We start from the raw sequence: 22,531 nt of genomic DNA, 5'->3' as shown, positions 1-22,531 counted from the left end.
ATCTAAAACTATTCAAACACTCTTTACAATTACTATGCATGCAGTTGTTATGGCCTCATGTCAATTGAGAGATACGTGGAAATAGTAGTTGTTATATATTTAAATAAAAGTAATTAAAATGGTGAATTTATATTGATTTATTTATATATGCGACTAGCTTGTCACCATTTTCTACCAGTTATTAAATTATATTTATTTAATTATCTTTTTATTTATTTTTTATATTTATGTTTATATATGTATATTTGTGACCCTGGATCACAAAACCAGTCACATGTCGCACGGGTATATTTGTGGTAATAGCCAACAAAACATTGTATGGGTCAAAATAATTGATTTTTCTTTTAATGCCAAAAATCCTTAGGATATTAAGTAAAGATCATGATCCATGAAGATATTTTGTAAATTTACTACCATAAATATATAAAACATTTATTTTTGTGAAAGCAGCACAATCGCGAACATAAATGCGCAACTTTAAAGACTATTTTCTCAATGTTTAAATTTTTTTAAAGTAGTTGTATCTCGACCAAATATTTTCCTATCATAACAATTAATTTATCAGCTCATTTCTTCAGCTTTCGGAGTTATAAATCTTAATTTTTAAAAAATAAAAAAAGAATTTTATTAAAAAATACCCATAAGACTGGTTTTGTGGTCCAGGGTCACATATATAGATATATAAAGCTGTCTTATAAATATTAAACTAAATCAAAATCAAAATATAAATAAATAGTAATTTAATAAATGTAGAAAATGGTGTCAAGCTCGTCACATATATAAATGTATTACAATTTATTACATTTTATTTTTATTGTAGGAAATTAGTTATTTTTTCAAATCTCACTTCAAATTCAATTCAAAAATATCGTAAAACAGGACATGCCATTATTTTTTGGCAAAGCTGTCTTGAAACTGACACAACTCAACTACGGTTCATTAACTGATGCTGACAATCACAAAATGATCAGCCAAGTTCAGTTCTAAATCTTTTATCTTCTTGTGTTCTCTCTGTTCTCTCTCTCTCTCTCTGCTCAGGTTAATGGCCATCCACGAAGCTTTATATTTGAGGCCGATAATGAGCAGCAGGTGAGCTCTTGGACCACAGAGCTCAGAGAATGTATCACCAGCAGGTGAGAGCTGTGCTTTCTACATCTGAACTAAACTTACTTCTGAAGATTCCAGACATCTGCAAAAGTTCCTGATATTCCCCTACTGAGAAAACCCACTCACTTCCTCTCTCTCACACACACACACACACACACACACGCACACGCACACACACACACGCACACACACACACACACACACACATTAGGTTTTCATGTTTTATGGGGACATTCCATAGGCGTAATGATTTTAATATTGTAAAAACTATATATTCTATTCCCTAAACCTAACCATAACAGAAACCCCATCTACATTTTTACATTTTCAAAAAACATACTTAGTATGATTTATAAGCTGCTTTCCCTCATGGGGACCAATAAAATACCCCACAAGCTCAAGGATTTTGCCTTCTTTATGGGGACATTTTGTCCCTATAACATAGGGTTTACCAGTGAAACACACTCACACACACACACACACACAAAGGGTAACAAACAGCTCTATCTTAGACTCAACTTAGTACGAAAGAAATCCACAGAGTTTGGTTTCTCATGCATTGTAGTAGTTTAAAAAATCTTATTATAGAGATCAGACTGTTTGTTTACTTGCAGACATGTCCGTGTATACCATCTGTGTGTATGTCTGTCATAGAAGGTGTGTTTGTGTGTGTGCACACGAATGTTTCATTTCCTTTTATTGGTGTGAGGGTACTGAGAACTCAGGCCTGTGTGAATATATCAATGTGAGTTTTAGGAAGAGCGAGAGAGTGAGGTCTTCCTGTTATTCTGATTACTAAGAATCTCAAGAACTCGACTCAGCACATCTCATGGCCTCCTTTCTCTCCATGCCCCCTTCTCTCTCGGTTTCTTTGCCTTGTTTTATTTTTCTTAACTTTTTTTTTTTTTTTTTTTTTTACCTTTACCCTTTTTTTTTTTTTTGCTTGTCCAAGAATTACAAGACACATTTCCTGACTCGAACCAAAAGCTTTTGTGCTGCTCTCTCCCGCAACTTCCCCAAACGCCCCTGCCCGAGTCTTGCTTCTGCTCTCTTCCTCTGTTCTTTCCTTCACTTCGTCCCTGTAGATTTCAAAGCGACGTCTGTTTTTCTGTCTTATAGCATCTGTTCTCCTCTCTACCCAGCTTCTCGCTGGATTCATTGCATTCTTATTTGATTATTTTGATTTATGTATTTATTTTCACAAATTCTCCCAGTTTTTCATGATAGATAGATGGAGAGAGGGTGAGAGAATTAAAATAATAAATCCTATATAGTTTAAATAAATAAATATTATATATACATATACACACACACACGGGCTGGACAATGAAATTGAAACACTGGCCGGTATAGTGTTGAAGGTTTCATGTCTATATATACGCGGCCTGGTGGCCAATCATCACTGATTATACTTTCCATCAGTGAGAGTATATGAGTGTGAGGATTAACATCAGAGCAATAGCATAGCTGGACATTGCAGTTCACAACATAATGGGAGATATACCAGAGTTCATAAGAGAACAAAGTGTTGGTGCTCGTCTCGATGGCTCATCTGTGACCAGCAACAGTGGTGTATCGAGAGCTCTGGTATCCGTAATGTCGTATCTCCACATAGGACTCCACAACTGTCGACGCAAGGGGAAGCTGTCCTGTCTGAAAGGGATGTCCAGGTACTAACCCGGAGTGTATCCAAAAAACCACAGCTGCCCAACTCCATAGAGTCCATATTAATGGTCGGGATGCTATAGCCAAACCTTTGGTCACTCGTGCCAATGCCAAATGTCGGTTTCATTGGTGCAACAGTGTAAATGGACTGTGGACAATGTGAAACATGTATTGTTCTCTGATGTATCCACATTCACTGTCTTTCCGTGAGAGTTACGGTGTGGAGAATCCCCAAGGAGTCTGAACACCCGGACTGTTGATGCCCAGAGTGAAACACGACGGTTGATCAGTGATGTTTGAGCTGTAATATCATGACATTCCCGACTGTGCCTGATGGACTACCGAGCCATTCTGAAGGACCATGTGCACCTAATGTTTTAAACATTGTACCCTGAAGGTGGAGCCGTGTATCAGCATGATAATGCACCAACACACACAGCAAGACTTGTGACAGAATGGTTTGATGAACATGAAAGTGAAGTTGAACATCTCACAAGGCCTGCAGTCACCAGATCTGAAGATATTTGAGCCACTTTGGGGTATTCTGGAGGAGAGAGTCAGAAAACGTGACTGACCGCTGTTCTGGAAGAGGAATGGGTTAGAATCCTTCTGGCCACTGTGAAGGACTTGTATCGGTCATTCCCAAGACAAACTGAGGCTGTGTTGGCCGCAAAAGGAAGCCCTATATATATTTTATTTTATTTTGTTGATTATTTGACCATTTTTTACACCAAATTGAATTAAAAATGCAAATAACTTTATATTTTAGCACATTTAATATGAGCGACAAAGTGTAGTTTTAGGGCATATGTTTTAGGGCCTCTTATGGATCGCAAAAAAAACGAAACAAAAAAACATGCATGTCACCACGTGTTTGTTATAGAAAGTTTCGCTTTTTTAGTCATCAAACAATGTGGACATACCTTAGCATATGTGATGTGATGTGATGTGATGTGATGTGATGTGATGTGATTGACTGTGTGACACAGTGGGACCTCTTCATCATGCAATAAAAGAAGTTCATAGATGTTTATGAGAGTGTGTGTGTGTGATTCCAGGTCAGATAGTGTGGATGGAGAAGCGTTTCCTGTTAGTGACTCGCTGAATGCAGTTCGCAGAGGGAGCACAGAGCCCAGCGGCCAGGGTGAGTCACACACACACACACACACACACACACACACACACACACACACACACACACACACACAGACACACACACACACACACACACACACATTCTCTCTTCCTGTCTTCTGTTTTTCTCTCTTATTTATATTAATGCAAGTACTCCACACAGCTTCAAAAGCATTTGTTGTCAACTCGATCAAAACGGATCTTAATACCTGGTGTGAACGGGAGCAAAACTCTCAATTTTGATTCTTTATTGTTCATATGTTTTAGTTATGCAGTTGAAACAGTGTCACAGTTACATTCGCTGCATAGATTTCCACTGCAGCACATTTGTCATTCCTTTTTATAAACTAACATTTGAGACGAAACTCTTTTGCATGATAATCGACCGTTTGCTTTAGGTATAAAATCAGACGAGAGTCATATTCAGATGTCTGTAAACACTGTCTCGTGTGCCTCCACAGGCTCTCTGGGATTTGGACTCTCAGAGCACGCCTTCAATAAAACGGATCACTTCCTGTCCTCTTACCCATGGTTCCACGGGCCCATATCACGTGTGCGGGCTGCCTACCTTGTACAGCATGCCGGGGTCAGCGGTCATGGGAACTTCCTGGTGAGACAGAGCGAGACACGGAGAGGAGACTATGTCCTCACGTTTAACTACCAGGGCAGAGCAAAGGTAATGAACTCAACATCGTCATTATCATGAATATTATTTTCATTAGGGATGTTCAGTATATCAGTGACCAAATGGGTATTGCTCAATTTTGTGTTTAAATGTAATATTATTTTATGTATTGTATTTCAGATTTTTTTTGTGCTTATTTTAAAGGCATCATGTTTAGGCTACTACTGGAAGCAAATAATTATTTTTTGATATTGAGTCAGTATAATGTATTTCTGAGCGTTTTAAAAGCATTAGACAATGTACGGATTATTAATGTACAATGTACATTTTTCTTTTTTGTGAAACACACACACACACACACACACACACACACTCAAAAAAGCCAGATTTTTTTATTTTATATTTTCAATTGAATTTATAAAACTGTATCCCACAATGCAGTCCTCAACTTAATCTTTCATTTCCATTTTTTTATATCTCTGTTTTATTATTATTAGACATTTTACAAATAAAATGAATAAACATTTAAAATAACTTTCTTTTTATTTAAATGCATTTCATATTTTATTAATTAAAATAATTATATTTACTTAAATTTAAATGCATTAAAATGTCATATTTTATTAATTAAAACAATTATATTTACTTAAATATAAATACATTATTTTAATGTAAGCATTTTAAAATTATTAAAATAACATTTTCTATTTTATCACTATTCACATAAATATTACTGTTGCAATTTTTTTTCCAGTATTTATAATGCGTTTTCCACTGTTTTTCCTTCTTTGCAGCACTTACGTCTGTCTTTAACCGAACGGGGTCAGTGTCGTGTGCAGCACCTGCGTTTCCCAACCGTCATGGACATGCTGAATCACTTCCGCAACTGTCCGATCCCACTGGAATGTGGCGCCGCTTGTGACGTTGTGTTGGCCAATTATGTGCGGGTAAACCCCACTCACACAGGTGAGACTAGAGGTATTTACACACGGAAATATATACAGTATAGCACAGCTTTTTAGCCGCTGTTATGAAACCCTGCTCCTGAGCTGTGCAGTGTGAAACGATGCAGTGTTAGAATGTTATTGCTAGATGCTTAACAACCGACAACCAATCGCATGCCTCATATTCACGTGCTTTGCACCGTCACAGAAACACACAGAAACATTTAAAGGTGCCATGTGTAATTGTCTGGCAAAAAAAATCAAGTCATACTCCACATTCCATACCAGATGGGGGCAGTATACCTCACATATCAAAATATGTGATGTAGGATATGGTATTTTATAAATCACACACTATAAATATGATAAAGAAGCAGAAACAGATAGTTGCAGTAAAGTAAGATATTTTAATAAGTTGAAGAAACAATAATGATTTGTGACACACACACACTCGATTTGCGCATCGCCATCATGTGTGTATTACAGGTAACGTTATTACATTGCTTCCTGATATCACGTGCACAACCACAAATAACCTATATTTATATATATATATACACTACAGGGCCGTTGAATGCTTGTATCTGATAACCGTGAAGCTCTTGTAATTATTACTTTACCCAACCTCTCCATGTCGAGTGATGCAGTAAACATCAGACAGCGCACGTGAACCGATCATCTCTACTATAGTAAAAAAAAAACACGAACACTGTTGAAAGATACAGTAGGCTACACATGACCTGTTCGCGCCACAAATTGTTCTCCGTCCTTAGCGACCGAGTCATTGAATGTGAAACAGCGGCTGCTGTCGTCAGCGAGCAGCACTCTTCAGACAACGAGGGCGCGCGCGCCGCGCTGATACCTCCGTTTCAGTTTCTCCAACCCGCGCAGTGCGGCGGTCAGAACACGGAGACCATTCTGCCCCTAGCTATGCGTGCGAAAGCATGGGGAGCGATCCCGGGCGTGTCAGAATGGGTGCTGAACGTTGTAACAGGGTTATGCGCTGCAGTTCGCTCGCCGTCCCCCGCGCTTTCGAGCCCGGACCGTGACGAGCGGTCCTTTTCTTATCTGATCTGATTTGTGCTTGATCAGAGCGCGGTGGTTGTAGGGGTCTCTTGCCAAAGGCTTCAGCCATCCTTCCGCTCTCTTCCCTTAATTGAAATGAAGTAGTGGGCTGTACTTTCCTACTGTCTATGGTACTTTCCACACGATTGACATCAGGTTCAAGTACGCCCACAAGCCGTGCGAGTTATTCGTGTATTGCAGGTTGGCTGGTGGTTATGTGCCCCGCATACCGCCTCCCATGGCCGAAACTGGTATTACGACACCTGTCGGGCCGTGGCTAGTAATGCTAATGCTAATTAAGGTTGATATCTCTGCAGCACTATAACTTGACATTTTTTTAATGACATCATTGCCCTTATTTCTTCTCATTCTTTTGATGCGTGTAGCTCATTTTTTGGATATTTTTACCTCAATTTTTACACATGGCACCTTTAAATGGCGACGTAAAACATGTCAATTGGTGTAAAGAAGAGACAGTTTCATTCTTATCTGTATAGTCCATTAGCACAGTCTGCTAGGGCAACAGATCGCAGTTGATCCGTACGGACGAGGTCCCGCGGTTCGGCACGCATGCGAGTCGCGGATTAATTGTCGAGTTGAACCATCATAGAGTGAAAGTTTTATCATTTGTATGTGTTTTTTTTCTTGAGAATTTGCACATTCAAGAGATTTTAAACCATTCAAGCGCAAGAAGAGGTGACAAAGAACACCGAATTGATTCCTCTTTCACGTCTCCTTGCGCTTGAACGGACACACACACACACACACACACACACACACAAAATTGTTCAAATACCCGTCTCAGCAAGTATTTTTGTTTACGCAGTCGATTATGTCTTAAGTGAATGTAAATAGTTGAGAAAGAAATCAGATGTGTCACAGTATATTGATCCGTTCATTATGTCTTAAAGTGACAGTCATGTCTTAAAGTCTGTCATTTAATGTTAATTAAACAGCAAAACACATCTTTAACAAAGATTAGTCTATATTTAATTTATACAGTGAACACTATAGTGTTATTTGACAATTTACTGATTACATTTCTGTACCTGAATATTACTGTTTTAGCTTTATTTGTAACTTTGTTATATTGTATATATCTATGCTTGTAATTTATGTATATGTTCTTATTTTATTACTGACTTTTATCTATAATGTTTAATTATAAAAAAATGGCTGTGGTATTGATGTACTTAAAGAGTACTTTAATAAATGAAAAGCAAAGTTACATTGCCCCCCCCCCCCCCTTTTTTTTTTTTTTGCTGATCCGAAAAATGATCCAATCCGTGACTCAAAAACTGTACTATGATCCGAAGCGGGGGTTTAGTGATTCATTGCACCACTACAGTCCGCAGTGTATAATATAAAGACGTGCACTATTAGAGCTTTTATATAAACAGGTCGCACACGTCTCTCCTCCAATCAATAACAATGACACCGCAAATATACAAATAAGGACATTAACCCAGGGTTTAGGAATCTACAGTGTGAAACGTCAGTTCATGTGAATACCGAGGATTAATTGTTAATCATGAGCATTGTGAAACATGGAGGAAGAAAGCACAGGATTAATGCAGTTAATAATGCATTAATGCTTAATGCAAGCAATATAACATAAGTGCCGCCACGTGGTGTTCAGGAGGGGGAAAAAACACTTAAGCGTCCTTTTGCACATACAATAAAGTGCAACAGATGTTTTCTTAGTAGACAACTTGATTTGAATCACTTCTGAGTCATTTTTATAGTTTGATGTAAACCATCTGATTGTATTGTTATTGGCCAACTGGCAAGTAAACATGTTTGATTTATTCACCAAAGCCAATTTTTTCACATATTTGGTGATTGGCCAGAATTAATTTTGGGCTTATGTGTAATGTAATATATATTGTAATGTAATGTGTGTAAACCACATTAAATAGCATAATAAAAATGTTTAAAAAATCTTTGGCTAGTTTATGTGATCATACAAAGTAATAAAGGTTAAAATACAATATATAATGTTCGGGCAGCTGAAAACATGCATACAATATCTTTTTTGTCTCCGTCTGTCGCACACTCAGAGCTCGGCAGGAGCGCTTCTCTCTTGTGCTTTGTGGTTTAGATGGGTTTTAGTAGTTCTGAGGCCTGACAAGGAAACATGCACTCTCTCAAACACACACACACACGCATCCATACACTTTTATGCATATCATCACGACTACAGACTAACCTGCCCTCAAGTCTCTGTTTCCTGCTGTCCCACCCTCACAAGCTGTAATAATGTGGTCAAGCTCAAACACACACATATACACAAAGCCTAATACCATGTTTTATCACACACATTTACTAACATGCTCTATTTTGTGCTCGTACTTCAATCAATACACGTCAAGCTCACACACTCTTACTGTTATATTACTCGCAGAGGGCGCAGATGTTGTAAATGTGAAGATGATGCCCTCTATGGGATACAGGGAGCATTGAGGAATAATTATTGAGGAAATATTATTAAATCAAAGAAATAAAATGCTATAAAAGAAAAGTCAAAACTAGTCAATCTATTTATGTGCATAACTGTAGTGTACTCTACCATTCAAAAAGTTTGAGCTAGGTAAGATTTGTTTTTATATTTTTTAACAAAGCCTCTTATGTTCACTAAGGCTACATTTTTATTTATTTTTTGATAAAACATTTTTTACTACTTTATTACAGTATTTTACATCTTAAATATGTCCTCAATAACCATACAATGCTCCCTGTATCCCATAGAGGGCAGCGTCTTCACATTTACAACAAATAGATTGACAGTGTGTTTTTTCCTGTGATGCAAAGCTGAATTTTCAGCATCATTACTCATTACAATCTTTAGTGTCACATGATCCTTCAGAAATCATTCTAATAATCTGATTTCACATTTATTATTATGCTTAAACACTTATTAAAATATGAAAACAATATTCAAAACAGTGTGCTGTGCTTTTATATTTTTGTGGAAACTGATGTACGTTTGTTCAGGATTCTTTGATGAATTGAATAGAAAGTTCAAAAGTATATATTTTATTTGAAATAGAAATATTTTGTACAATTATGAATTGTCTTTACTGTCACTTGTGATCAATTTAATGCATCCTTGCTAAATAAAAGTATTACTTTATCGTTCAAAAACTTTGAAAGTGTAATAAACAGTAATATGAAACAAAATATCTAACAAAAGTAATATTTTAATATTCGTGATTTCTTTTTGTGATTGTCATTCATAGAAAGTAATTGGTCAAAAAGGTGTTAACTGAATTTTACAAATAAAAGAGTGTAGTGTTTGTCATCATAGGCAGATGGAGCAATTTGTGGTTCTACATTTATGTGTTCATCGAACCTTTATGAAAACTTCATCTACCTTTTAAGACTAACTAAAATGAAACTGAAAACCAAAGTGCTAAACTAGTGAATTTTTGCCGAGTGTAATAACTGTTGCGCTGATGAAGTGTTTTGTCTGTTCCATCTCTCCAGGTCAGAGTTCGGCTGTGGGCTCTCCGGTGTTGGTGCCCTTCTCTCGCTGGAGCTCAGAGCCGAGTCTGGCTCACTGTAGCCCGGATTCATGCCCTCACATGGGCCAGTCGTGTTTGCCCCCCTCGGCGTTAGTGGAGCTCCCGCACCGCACGCCCCCTTCCCTTCCAGATCGGCCCGTTCCCGTTCCCGTACCCCTGCGCCGGAGCGAGTCAGTGGGCCGCAGAAACCTGCTCCGCCACCCCAACCCGCTGCCGCCCCTCCTGCCCAACCGGGACTCTGACTATGAACTGGAGCCGCTGGACAGGGGGCGCAAGAGAGCCATCGACAACCAGTACATGTTCTTCTGACAGAGACGGGATGAAAAAGCGAACGAAAGAAGCCGCGGATGAAAAGTGCTCAAGAATTCCCTCCCGGATGGAGACTTGGAAAGAGATCTAGTCGTGCACCAGACTCGGGGGTAACCGTGCGACGCACGCGTGTCTGAACGATACCGCCACAGCCCTGACACCTCACCATGACAGCTGTCTACCGTGTTCATGTATTATACAGATGTTTCACTATCAAATCTGTGTGTATTGTAGAATAACTAAAGTAGGAAGGAGAAGCAGCTGCTCATGGGGATACAGAGCATTTGTTGAAGAAAGCGGAATGGGAATGGCTAGTCAGTAAGTCGAACACACACCAAGGGTCTATTCAAACACGTCTGTGTCTACACTGGAAGTGGCCGGCATTGCGACAACTTGAGGTCGTCTACACTGGAAGCGTTCACAGACCAATCAGCTGCAAGCTTGAGACTACACTCGAGCCATTAGTAAAATGACAATAAAATCAGCTGGGAAAAAAATCGTTATTTTCAACAGAGATCTGTTAAAAAAATTATTTTGCGTGTGATAATAGTATACTTAATTTGACATGTTCGTATTCTTACAACTGCAGATGCATATGGTTAAATAAATGAATTGAAAAAATGATTAAAATTAGCACGTTAGACCAGAAACATCTCGAGCAGGCTTTGATATATAACGGTCAGAAGTTATTTAAACGTGTAAAGAATACAATTTATAGATTTGAAATAAAATCACATCATTTTAGATGTGGCTGGAGTAGTCGGAAATAGAAATGGAGAAACGGGGCATCCGCTTTAAGTGCTTACAGTGTAGACAGCTCGGATATTTATAACCGGAGCAACTTGCCACATGCCAAACATGTCCGATGTAGATACTGTGTTAAACATCTTAAAGATCCCAATAGTTTAGTCTGGCTGCACACACACACACACACACACACACACTTTCAGATTGTTTAATTCATGTTCAGTTGTAGTAATACACAGGTTTCTATGTTGCGTGTATTAGAAGACCAAATAATATAGACCACAGAACCAAATTTTGGTCGCATAGGCCTAGATGTACAGTAGTACGTCTCTCAACACAGTGAGTCATGTCATCTTGGATTCTAGAGGTTTACAAATGTTACTGACCAAAGAGTAAATTAACCGAAACCAATGCAGCGTTATAGGCAATAAGTTTTGTTATGCAAAAAAAATTGTCATATTTTATAAATGATTTTGTTTTAACCTGCGAGTTCATTCTTTCTCTCTGTTTTAACACATTTTAACCCTTGCGTGTTTCATGGCTTCATAAGCTGTGGAAATACTACTTTTAAACTAACAGGTGCAAACATCTGATGCCATAAATAGTTGATTTTAAGCTATTTGTCTGTCGTTTTTTGACGTTTTCGCAGCTGTGTCTCCTTTGTGTCTCTTTAAACCGTTGTGAATGTCTTTCTTTGTGCTTAACACTACCAAGATCAAGTCAAATCTGCATCAAGTGCAGATTCCCAAATCACTTTATATCTCATTTACACATCATTTGGAAAATCTCACATTTCACCCCTAAGTCAAAAGAAAAGGATATATATATAGATATGTATGTATGTATGTATGTGTGTGTACCTGATTAACCCTACGCTGTGAGGACCAAATGACCCCATAACATAGTGCTACCAGTAATTTTTTGAACTAATGGGACTTTTTTTGGTCCCCATGATCAAAATCATACTAAGTGATGTTTTTTTCAATGTAAAAATGCAGAAAGTTTTATTTTTTTTCTGTGAGGTTTAGGGGTTTAGGGGTATGAGATATAGAGTATGCAGTTTGTACAGTATAAAATGATTATGTCAATGGAAAGTCCTCATAATGATAGAAATACTTTGTGTGTGTGTGTGTATGCGTGCTTTTTTATATGATTTGAGGACAAAATTTTGGCTTAAAAAAATTTAACATTGTTTTATTAAAAATGTAAAAATGCAGAATGTTTCCTGTGATGGGTAGGTTTAGGGTTAGGAGATAGAAGAATATACAGTTTATACCGTATAAAAACCATTATGCCTATGGAATGTCCTCATATAATGACATGTGTATGTGTGCATAATAATATATTTACTAATATATAAAAATGTATTAAAAAATTTATATGTAGATATATTTTTCATAAAATGAAAAAAATGAGGCCTTTATTTATATGACCATAAATAATGATCATAATACTTCATGATTATTTGCGTGTTTTACAATTACTGTATTACAGTACTTTGATACAATATTTAAAAAATAATGTACAATTAAGACTTTTCTTCTGGTTGTGGGGTGAAATATGACTGACATATTACAGACTGGTTTTGTGAATTCACACAAATCCGATTGTCGAAGATTGATGCAAAGCAAGACACTTTTCTCTCCTCTCTCCTCCTCATCAGCTTTGCTGCAGAATTCGGTCTCTGCTACATACGTTCTCTTCTACTCTTCTACTTCTTAGTTTTCCTAACACGCCTCGATACCACAAAGAACAGTTGCACCCTCAAAAGAGTTGGCGACCACATTCAACACTCCATAATTCTATTTGTTAACATGATATGAATGAAAGCGTGCCTGTACCTGTGTATCACTACCTCCTCGCATTGCATTGTGGACTGTGTGTTCCAGGTGGACTGTTGTTTAATGAGTGGACGGTGTCTGATGGACTGATGGAGTTCGACTATTCAGTTGCTTGTGTCGCTGACATGCATGTCCACTAATAAGTGATGTGCTCAATTCAACCAGCAGAGTATTGTTTATATAACTATGCTGCTTTGCAAATGAATGTCCTTTTGTAATTAGAAAACACTTTTTTTATGCAAATACGTTTCTAACATGATTTTTAATATGTACAGATTCAATTTCGTATTGCTGACTTTTTCAGAAAACAACAGCTGCATTGTCTGGTGATGAATTGCGTGCTCCAAACGTAGTGCTCAACGGGCCATGTTGACAATACATCTCAGAGTCAATTGCACTGTTATATAATGTGGTAATGGGAGGATCTGGGGCCGGTTGCATAAACCGTTCAGACAAGTCTTACAAAGTAGTCATCACATTGTGTTTCTTTAAGACTGTTCATAACTGTTTTAAGTCAGTTATATAAAAACGTAGATTGGTCTAATTTGATAGTAGAAAATAAGGCTGCCCCATTGACTCAATGCTAGTTGGACATACTAGGACTTAAGACACAGTCTGGACATAAGGGCTATGTTAATGCAACCGGGCCCTGATCCGGGAGCTGTGCACTGAGATGCTTTGTACATACAGGCCCTGACCTGCACCACTTTGCTTTATAGTTGCAAATGTACCCCTTCTGAGGTCCCTCAAAGTTCAACTGATGAATGTATGTCCTCTCTCTCGTCCTCTCTCTCTCTCTCTCTCTCTCTCTCTCTCTCTCTCTCTCTCTCTCTCTCTCTCTCTCTCTTTCTATACTGTTGCTACTCTGAGACGTATAAGTGCACTGTAAACCCTCAGCTAGTTTAACTCCAACACGGCTTTCTGATCGAGCTTTCCTGTTACTTTCCATGTAGCAATATGCATATTAAATTATATCAACTGTATTTTTGATCTTTTTAGGAGGGGGGGAATAAAGTTAATATTTCAATCCACTAAGTATTTATCTTTGTGATGGGTATATTAAACAAAATATAAGACATATTGTTTAAAGCACACACAATATTAATATCATAATGATTTAAATGGCATGCAAAACTTTTCAACGTTACTTAATTCTTAAATAAGTTCATTTCATTTTGGAAAGCATTCATATTTTACATCAAAACCTTCTGCTAAATGAATACATGTAAATGTACTATGGTTCTGTTTGATTAACAACACTTTAAAAGCATTACTGAAATACTACGATTATATATATATATATCCCTTAAACGATGATAATTCATGAGTCACTTTTTTCCATTACTGTAATACAGTAATTATATACAATATTAAAAATTAGATATTAGAAAATGACTGTAATACAATAATCTTATATTTTAAACATAAATATATAATTAAGAATTTTTTATATTATTTAATGTTTTATGTATGTAAGTTATGTAACATTTTTATGTTTTGCAGTATGGTAATTATAATGAATTATAATGCAAATATTAAACACTTTAAGTGATGGTAAAATTAGAATACATGGTATTAATATTGTTTGATACAGTAGTACTTGCATGTATCGCCCCAACTTACAGCCTATTGTTTTCAATCACTTAAACTTGCACTATATTCATAAGTCAATGGATAAAACCTTCTGCAAACTGAATATATTTAAATGTCTATGGTAAGTTTGACAAACAACACTTCAAAAGTGCCAATGGTGGGCCTACTCTGCCATAAAGTAGCCTATATTTTAAAGTAGCCTATAATATTACCATCTGATTCCACAATGCTACCGCCACTTACTTTTTTTTTTTTACATCTACATGTACTATGGGAGTTCCATGGTATTCTGGGTATTTATATCATGGTACATGAACTTCAGCACCATTGTAGCCTAGGCTATTGCATTGTAGACTTATTCTAAACATTTTAGGTTTGCACGTCAATTAACTTTGATGGATGAATAGAATACATTGCACTTCAAAACCTACAATACACTGACTTCCAACCATCTTAGTCACGCAAATTGCAGATATGAATGACAGACCTGCCAAACCAGAGCAGAGTTTGAAAGCATCTCGTGCGCGTGACGTCACCGCCCCACGTCACACCTTGCGGAAATACCGCTGCGAGAGAACAGGTCGATCGGAACCAGAACTCGAGATGTGTTCATACTCCAATAGAGAGTTTCAAATCTAAATTAACGCATCATTATCTAGTCACGCCACTAGTTGAGTTAGTGCACTTGTTGTTCATCCGGTGCCGGTTCCGGTTAATAGGCGCAACGGGGAAAAGAGGGACAAAATGTCCCTGTTCCAGTCAGCGCTCGATTTCCTGGCCGGGCCCGGCGGATCCGTCGGCGCCGCAAGCCGGGATCAGAACGACTTCGTCGGGCAGGTGGTGGAGCTCGGAGAGCTGAAGCTCCGGATCAAACGAGTCATCGCGGAAGGTAAAAGAATCATTCAAAATAGCATCAGGCTAGTCATGCTAACCTGGGTTTATGATACTAACGTGTATTGTATTTAAAACAGCTGTGAATTTGACTGTATCATATCCATAATATATTATTATTCACACATATAAACATTGACTTTAGTGTATATGTGTTTATTTGGGAATTTAGCGTAATGACAATTGGACTAAAACTCGCTGGCTAAGTTGTTAGCAAGTCACTTGTCTGTGATACACCTGACACCAACCCTTATATTTCATATTATGCTAGTCTGTATGTTCTTGAGCCATTCAGACATATGCATACAGTCATTCAATAGCACATCTATATAAATTATACGCCAACAATAGATCATATTTATGTTCTATATGTTGAACTGTATATTTTAACTGCTCTTATATTTATATATACAGTATATATGTGTGTGTGTGTGTGTGTGTGTGTGTGTGTGTGTGTGTGTGTGTGTGTGTGTGTGTGTGTGTGTGTGTGTGTGTGTGTGCACACACAGACTGCACCATGATATTTACATGGTACTCCGTGGTGATTCAAAGGGTACTTTGATATAGCTGCTATGTTCATAATAACTTGACCTGACCATGGTGTGTTTTGTTAGTGGTCTCTCATCCCCTTTAAAAAAGTACCATGATAGTACCATGCATGGTATCACTATTTCAGTGCTGTGACACATTGAAATTTACAATGGTACTGAATTTCACAAATTTACATCATATTCAAAGTACTATGGTACTTTTTCCAATAAGTCTCCTGTGTGTCAGATGACGCATATTAAAATAATTCTGTTCTCTTCACCTGTTTGTGCTTGAAAGACACATGCATGCACAATTATGTCAAAATGCATCATAATGCAAAACTCTGCAAGTGTATTTGTAATGCAATTGATCAATTGAGAGAGAAAAAATGGATGCCTATCATTATATTGGGTCTTAAAGTGACAGCAGCTCAATATTCCTGCTGCTATTCCATTAACGTTAATCATCTTAATAATCAAAGAGAAAATCACTTTTGTAGCTTTAACAAACATTCATTATATTTAATTTATAGAGTGAATTTATATAGTTTACATTTGCTTATACAATTTCTGTACCTGATTACTGTAAGATTTACCTGAAAAACATAAAGCACTGCTTATTTCATTTGTTCTATTGTATTGCATTTATCTATTTGTATTTATCTATGCTTGTAATTTATTTATTAATTGCTCTGCAGATCCCCTATAAAAAAAACCACCCCAATCATTTTATAACGATGAATTATTTCCAAATAGAGCTGTTCAAGTCATCTGGTGAAATTGTTTTCATATTGCAAGAAAACAAGATATTGCAATGTCAGTTGTTTCCAATATCGTGCAGCCCTTAACGTACATAAGCTTTTCATAATGTCAGTCTTTATTGTGTATGAACTGTATAAAATTATACAATATCGTTCAAAGGTTTGGGACTGGTTCCATTTTTATGTTTCTGATAGGAGTCTCTTACGCTCACCAAGGCTGCATTTATTTGATAAAATACAGTTAAAACAGTAATATTGTAAAATATTATTACAATATTCTATATTATATTTGAATGTTTTAAAATGTCTTTTATTCCTGCGATCAAAATAAATTTTCAGCAGCATTACTCCAGTCTTCAGTGTCACATGATCCTTCATAAATCAATCTGATATGCTGATTTGCTGCTCAAGAAACATTTCTTCTTCTCAATATTGAAAACAGCTGAGCTGCTAAATATATATAAACCGTTATGCATTTTTTGGGGATTTGTTGATGAATAGAAGGTCTGTTTTGACAAGGAAATCTTTGTAAGAGATCTTTGCTGTCACGTTTTATCAAATTAATGTGCCCTTGCTGAATAAAAGTATTAATATATTTTCTCCCAAAAAAAGTGCAAATTGTTGTACTACATTATTTGATATATATTCATATTTTGACGTTATATTCATATAGCCATGGTCATGGTCATATATTGATTCCTGTGTATGTTGCTCAGAGCATTTGAAGTCTGTTGGATTATGGTGTACAGTATGTCCATAAACCCTCATATAACTGGCTCAGGTGTGTTGACATCTACAGGCCTTGAGTGGAAACAGAGGGCATTCTGGGTAAACAGGAATGATTTACATGGTGGTGCTGGTGAGGCGTAGTGGTTCGAGGTCCAGGCTGGTAAACTGAAAGTTTGAACTATCTCAACCTCAGGCTTCTGTGTGTGTGTGTATTATAATGACTGCACTGCCGGTTGCTTTGGATGAAAGCATCATTTTAAATGACAAAGTATCTGACTCAGTATTGTTTGCATAGGTCTACATTCATTGCAACACGTCCTTTGTATCATTTCTGGACTGTAATGTTGGTGGGAATTTGTTTCCAGAAAAGGCTTTCTTTAAAAAAAAAATTAAATGTTTGGCCTCCATATACTTCATATTTACCTGAGGTCTCTCGCTCTACTTCTGTTACTGTGTTTCGCACCGTTCTGTTGCAAATGTGTGGTGCGTGTGAATGTCAGTGCACTGTAACGTGAAACTCGAAAGCTTCTTTTGATTCGCGCAGCCTGACTCAGGCCTCCGCTGGTATTCATTTACCCGTTGCCATGGTTACAGGTCGTTTTGGTCACTTGAGGATTGTTTCACAAGTGTTCATAAATACCTGTCATTGTCACTGTTGTTCATGTAAAGACACACACACACACACACACACACACACACACACACACACACCTGTGCGTACAGTAGTTGACCTGATGATACATACAGTCAGTCAACATCTGTTCATGGAGCCATACTTTTAATGTTTTATTATTGTTCATTTTAATAATAATCAGTCAGGTACATTCTCATATTTTTTATTACAATTTTTGGAGTGGAACAACAGAATTCTTGGATGGAAGATGTGAAATGGACATTTTTAATTTTTATGTCTTCATGCATAAATTAATTGAGAGCCCGTTTAACTTTCTTAATACATGTTCCTGGTCATTAGTACATGCATATTATATCCACCTTTAAAATGACTTGCTTTTCAACAAACATTCACTAATTTTTTAGTCGGCTGAACAAACACCTTTAATAAAATATTTACTTGAAGTACCCTCAGAATTTTTTATCTAATATTTAATTAATTTAAAGACACATTTTGATGCGTCTTTATTATTGGTTCTCTGATGTCAGTTAATGGTTGCATTATTATGCAGGGTAATAAATAAAATATTTAATATTTTTTTCAGTAAGTTTCGTTTTAATTATTTTTGTGGTCACACTTTAGTTTGGGAACACATTCACTATTAACTACGAATTTTCCCTCAATAAACTCCTAATTTACTGCTTATTAATAGTTAGTACGGTAGTTGTTAAGTTTAGGTATTATAAGATTATGTAAAATATGATCATGCAGAAGAATAAGTCATTATTATGTGCTTTTATAAGTACTAATAAACTGCCGATATCCTAGTATGCTAATAAGCAACTAGTTAAGTGTAAATTGGTCCCCAAACTAAAGTGTTACCATTTTTATTTTAAAGGTATTTATTTTACTTTTAAATAAACGTAGCTTTTTACCAACCCATGAAAGCTATCGGCTAATAATTAGCTACTGGTTAATGTATTAGAAAGATGATAACCCTATAATCGATATTGTTCGATATATTCACACTTTCCTGCTTTTACTTATTTACACTTTTCAGTAATTAATTAAACTAGTGCAGTGCAAAATCCGTTTGTGTGTGTGTGTGTGTGTAATAATTGTTGGTTTGGTGTGTTTGAGTGCTCATTGTTACAATTACACAGCAAAAGTTCAGTGACATTTTTATTTGTGCATGGTTGAAAGCAAATACTGATAATGACATACAATAAATACGGAAAATTGGCCTACATGGTTACATAACAATGTATAATGGTGATTTTAGGTGACATATATCTGTGTACAGGTAGCAGGAGTTTAGATTAGATTAGATTTACATTAGTTTCAACTTTGTTGTCATTGTGCAGATTACAATTATAGAGACAATGAAAGGCAGTTAGCGTCTAACCAGAAGTGCAAAAATAGGCTATTATTACACAGTAGCGATAACGTTAAGCACACCAGAATGAAATATAATATTCAGGAGTAAGCGGTGTAGCTGACTTAATGTTTAGCTGACAGTGTTTATGTCAGAATGTTTATTTTTAAACCACAACTTCAATTTGTGTTTTTTTTTTACCGATGTATTTACCGATATCTTTTGCATTTCTAATCCAAACAACGTCAAACTTGGCACTGCGTTTACTCGTGCCCGTGGCAAGACACCGGTCAAGTTTGAAATCCATCGGACTAATGGTTCGAGAGATATGCGAATAACAGACAGACAGACTTTCTGTAATTTATGGATGGATAGATATTGGGTCTATGGATAAATGCAAAAGTGTCGCAAATTTCCATTTGAAACACACCACTTTGTCTTAATTCAAATTGTGTGCTAACATTATTTCTTGTTTTTAAGATTGTTTATCCGTTCTATTTAGTTATGTTTTTACATTTCAGCCATATAATGTCAATTAGGTGTTAAGTTAATTTACAGTATTTTCTCCACGACACTGACTCTTGGTGAAAGGTTGTGTAAAATGGTTGCTTGCGCTAAAGAGACAACGATCCTATATCAGTGTTTCATTAATGCTGTGTTGTGTCATGTCTGCAGTCGTGATGAGTTCATTATTTCTGTGTCTGTTCGTTGAGCAATGACTGCTGAAGGCAGACGTTTCTTTCTGTGTGAATGTTACACGTACTCTATAGACGTAAATGAATGAGTCAGTATTCCAGAGGATTCAATTCCTGACTCTCATGTGCCACTCGGAAAAAAAAAGCTTCTTTGCTTTTTAATAGATTGATTCTAGAGTAGTCTGTGTTTTCGGGAATCAGCCGTCTCTCGTCCTGTTTGTGCCACAATGCCAAGTCAGCACACAACTGAATCTGCCAAAGCCTCATTCAGATTGGTGAACCTAAAATAAAATGTTCCCTCTCTTTATAGGTGGCTTTGCGTTTGTGTATGAAGCCCAGGATTTGGGCAGCAGTAAGGACTATGCCCTCAAGGTATGATGACCTCAACACACACAAAATATTAACATTCAGATTGTTTCAGATAATCTATACTGACTGCCATTTATATGTGCTAATGAAGTTAAATATGCTCTACATAACGGTGAATTCATTAACGTGTCTTCAAAGAGCAATATTCACCCCCTTGGAGAGTTTTTAAATCCATATACATTTATTGTTTTTATCCATATTAACAGTGTTGTTATTGTAAACTTAGACTATTAAAAAAAATCTTTGGTAATAATAAATATTAGACTTTTATAATTTCGGTTAAAGTTTTTTTTTCTTGGCAATTAACTGAAATAAGTTGAAGCACTAAACGTACTTAAAATTGAAATAAAAATAAATTAAAGCTAAATATTTATAATAAAATAGAATATATATATATATGAAACTTACAAATAATAACTGTTACACTTCTTTTTTAAATGTTTAATTTAAATCTAATTCAAAATATGAATAAATAGTATATAAATAATACTGAAATAATATGTCCATATAAGAACTCCTAAAACATCATCCATTCATCTCAAGCACTTAATCCCATAATGCACGAGATAGGCCTAGAATCATATAGTATATCAAAGTTACGTAACACACAAAATGTGGAAATTCACTTTAGACTCTTTTTTTTAAGAGAATTTTAAGCATTTTGGGAATTTTTGTCACTTTTTTTGTGTGTGGTAATTTTGCCTTTTGTCAACAGGTTTAAAAAAATATGTTTAAAAAAGTACCTTTTTATTTGTTTGTGTGCAGAGACTTCTCTCCAATGAAGAGGAAAAGAGCAAAGCCATCATTCAGGAAGTCTGCTTCATGGTAATAATTAAAAGTTTTTAACCCTTACATGCGTAAATATTCTTGTCTTTAGCGACCCGGATCTATATATAACAACTTCTGATATTTTAAAAACAATTATAAAAGACTCAAAATTAAAAATATTTTTAATTTCGGTTCGATTTGTTATAAAATGTTGATGCGTCACTGTCATCGTCAGAGCTCATTTCCCAGGAAATTCAGCTTTTGACTCCTGTTCTCTCAACCATATTCCTAAAACTATTGTTTTCAACGTCTTCAAAATCAATATTTTGACAGCTTCTTCACCAGATCCACCATCAGGTGACAGTGACGCTAATATTTGATTGACTGCTCTGGATTAAATTGCTGAGCCATTTCAAGTTTTGATCATGATAGTTGTCTATTCTTTTGTTTTATGCCTGCAGTAATTATGAGTGAAACATAACGTCATCATTGCGTTTCAGAAATGTAGTAAGGTGAATTTGACTTGAGTCAACAGAGATCCAATTATTGTTGCGCAGAAAAAATATACTTATACACTTTTTACAAAAAAAAATATTCAAAAATGAAAAAATTCTGATTTTAATTTTTTCTTGTTGTACTGTTTATGATGAATAGATTGAGGAATACTAAGAAAGTTGATGTCTTACTTTTAAAAAACGAATGAGGAGGACGGTAGTGAATAACGTCCCGGGTCGATAAAGACCCGATGTATGCGTTTATGGGTTCATTTAACAAGTTAACTACATTATTACACAAACTAACTAGGCACACTTTTTTCATGCGTAGTTAGGTGAAGATGTTGCTGGCCAAAGCATCTCTTGCATTCTTCTTTCACTAGTTAAAACCTTTCTAAAAGCTATGTCCATGTGTTCTGTGTAGAAAAAGCTGTCTGGTCACCCCAACGTCGTCCAGTTCAGCTCCGCTGCGTCCATCAGTAAAGAGGAGTCGGACACGGGCCAGGCTGAGTTCCTCATCCTCACAGAGCTGTGTAGAGGTACGAGCACATCAGCGCAAACACATTGAAAAGCATCAAGAAAAACACCTTAATGGCAAATTCATTTATCAATCAATAAAAAAAGAAAGAAAAAAGATTGTTATTTGCAGGCATCTAATGACAATTTTTTTTGTATCTCAAAAAAATATTTATTTTAAATATACAAATATTTATAATATAAATCAAAATTGCAATATTCTTTTTAAAATAACT

The 22,531-nt window shown here is 36.2% G+C and overlaps 2 protein-coding genes across 9 annotated transcripts in view; both read left to right on the top strand.

The window, feature by feature from the left end:
• Positions 1 to 12,335, top strand: part of sh2b3 (SH2B adaptor protein 3) — a 46,874-nt gene extending 34,539 nt beyond the window's left edge. Inside the window, exons 4-8 of one of the 2 annotated variants that reach the window (XM_079608620.1) lie at positions 1,039 to 1,133; positions 3,831 to 3,916; positions 4,368 to 4,582; positions 5,326 to 5,497; positions 10,027 to 12,335. In XM_079608620.1, coding sequence (XP_079464746.1) covers positions 1,039 to 1,133; positions 3,831 to 3,916; positions 4,368 to 4,582; positions 5,326 to 5,497; positions 10,027 to 10,373 — 915 coding nt within the window. In that variant the 3' untranslated portion in view covers positions 10,374 to 12,335. Of the gene's footprint in view, positions 1 to 1,038; positions 1,134 to 3,830; positions 3,917 to 4,367; positions 4,583 to 5,325; positions 5,510 to 10,026 lie in introns of both variants that reach the window. The other variant, XM_079608619.1, reaches the window with a different exon arrangement.
• Positions 12,336 to 15,056: 2,721 nt separating this feature from the next.
• gak (cyclin G associated kinase) overlaps positions 15,057 to 22,531 on the top strand; it is a 44,103-nt gene continuing 36,628 nt past the window's right edge. For 6 of the 7 annotated variants that reach the window (XM_079607617.1, XM_079607621.1, XM_079607616.1 and 3 more), the window contains exons 1-4: positions 15,099 to 15,443; positions 20,459 to 20,520; positions 21,283 to 21,342; positions 22,204 to 22,318. In XM_079607617.1, the coding sequence (XP_079463743.1) occupies positions 15,299 to 15,443; positions 20,459 to 20,520; positions 21,283 to 21,342; positions 22,204 to 22,318 (382 nt within the window). In that variant the 5' untranslated portion in view covers positions 15,099 to 15,298. Of the gene's footprint in view, positions 15,444 to 20,458; positions 20,521 to 21,282; positions 21,343 to 22,203; positions 22,319 to 22,531 lie in introns of all 7 variants that reach the window. The other variant, XM_079607618.1, reaches the window with a different exon arrangement.

This window comes from Phoxinus phoxinus (assembly GCF_949152265.1).
Source record: "Phoxinus phoxinus genome assembly, chromosome: 3".
NCBI classification, from domain to species: domain Eukaryota; kingdom Metazoa; phylum Chordata; class Actinopteri; order Cypriniformes; family Leuciscidae; genus Phoxinus; species Phoxinus phoxinus.
The sequence above is the reverse complement of the archived record's forward strand: the minus strand, read 5'-3'. Positions and strand labels throughout refer to the sequence as shown.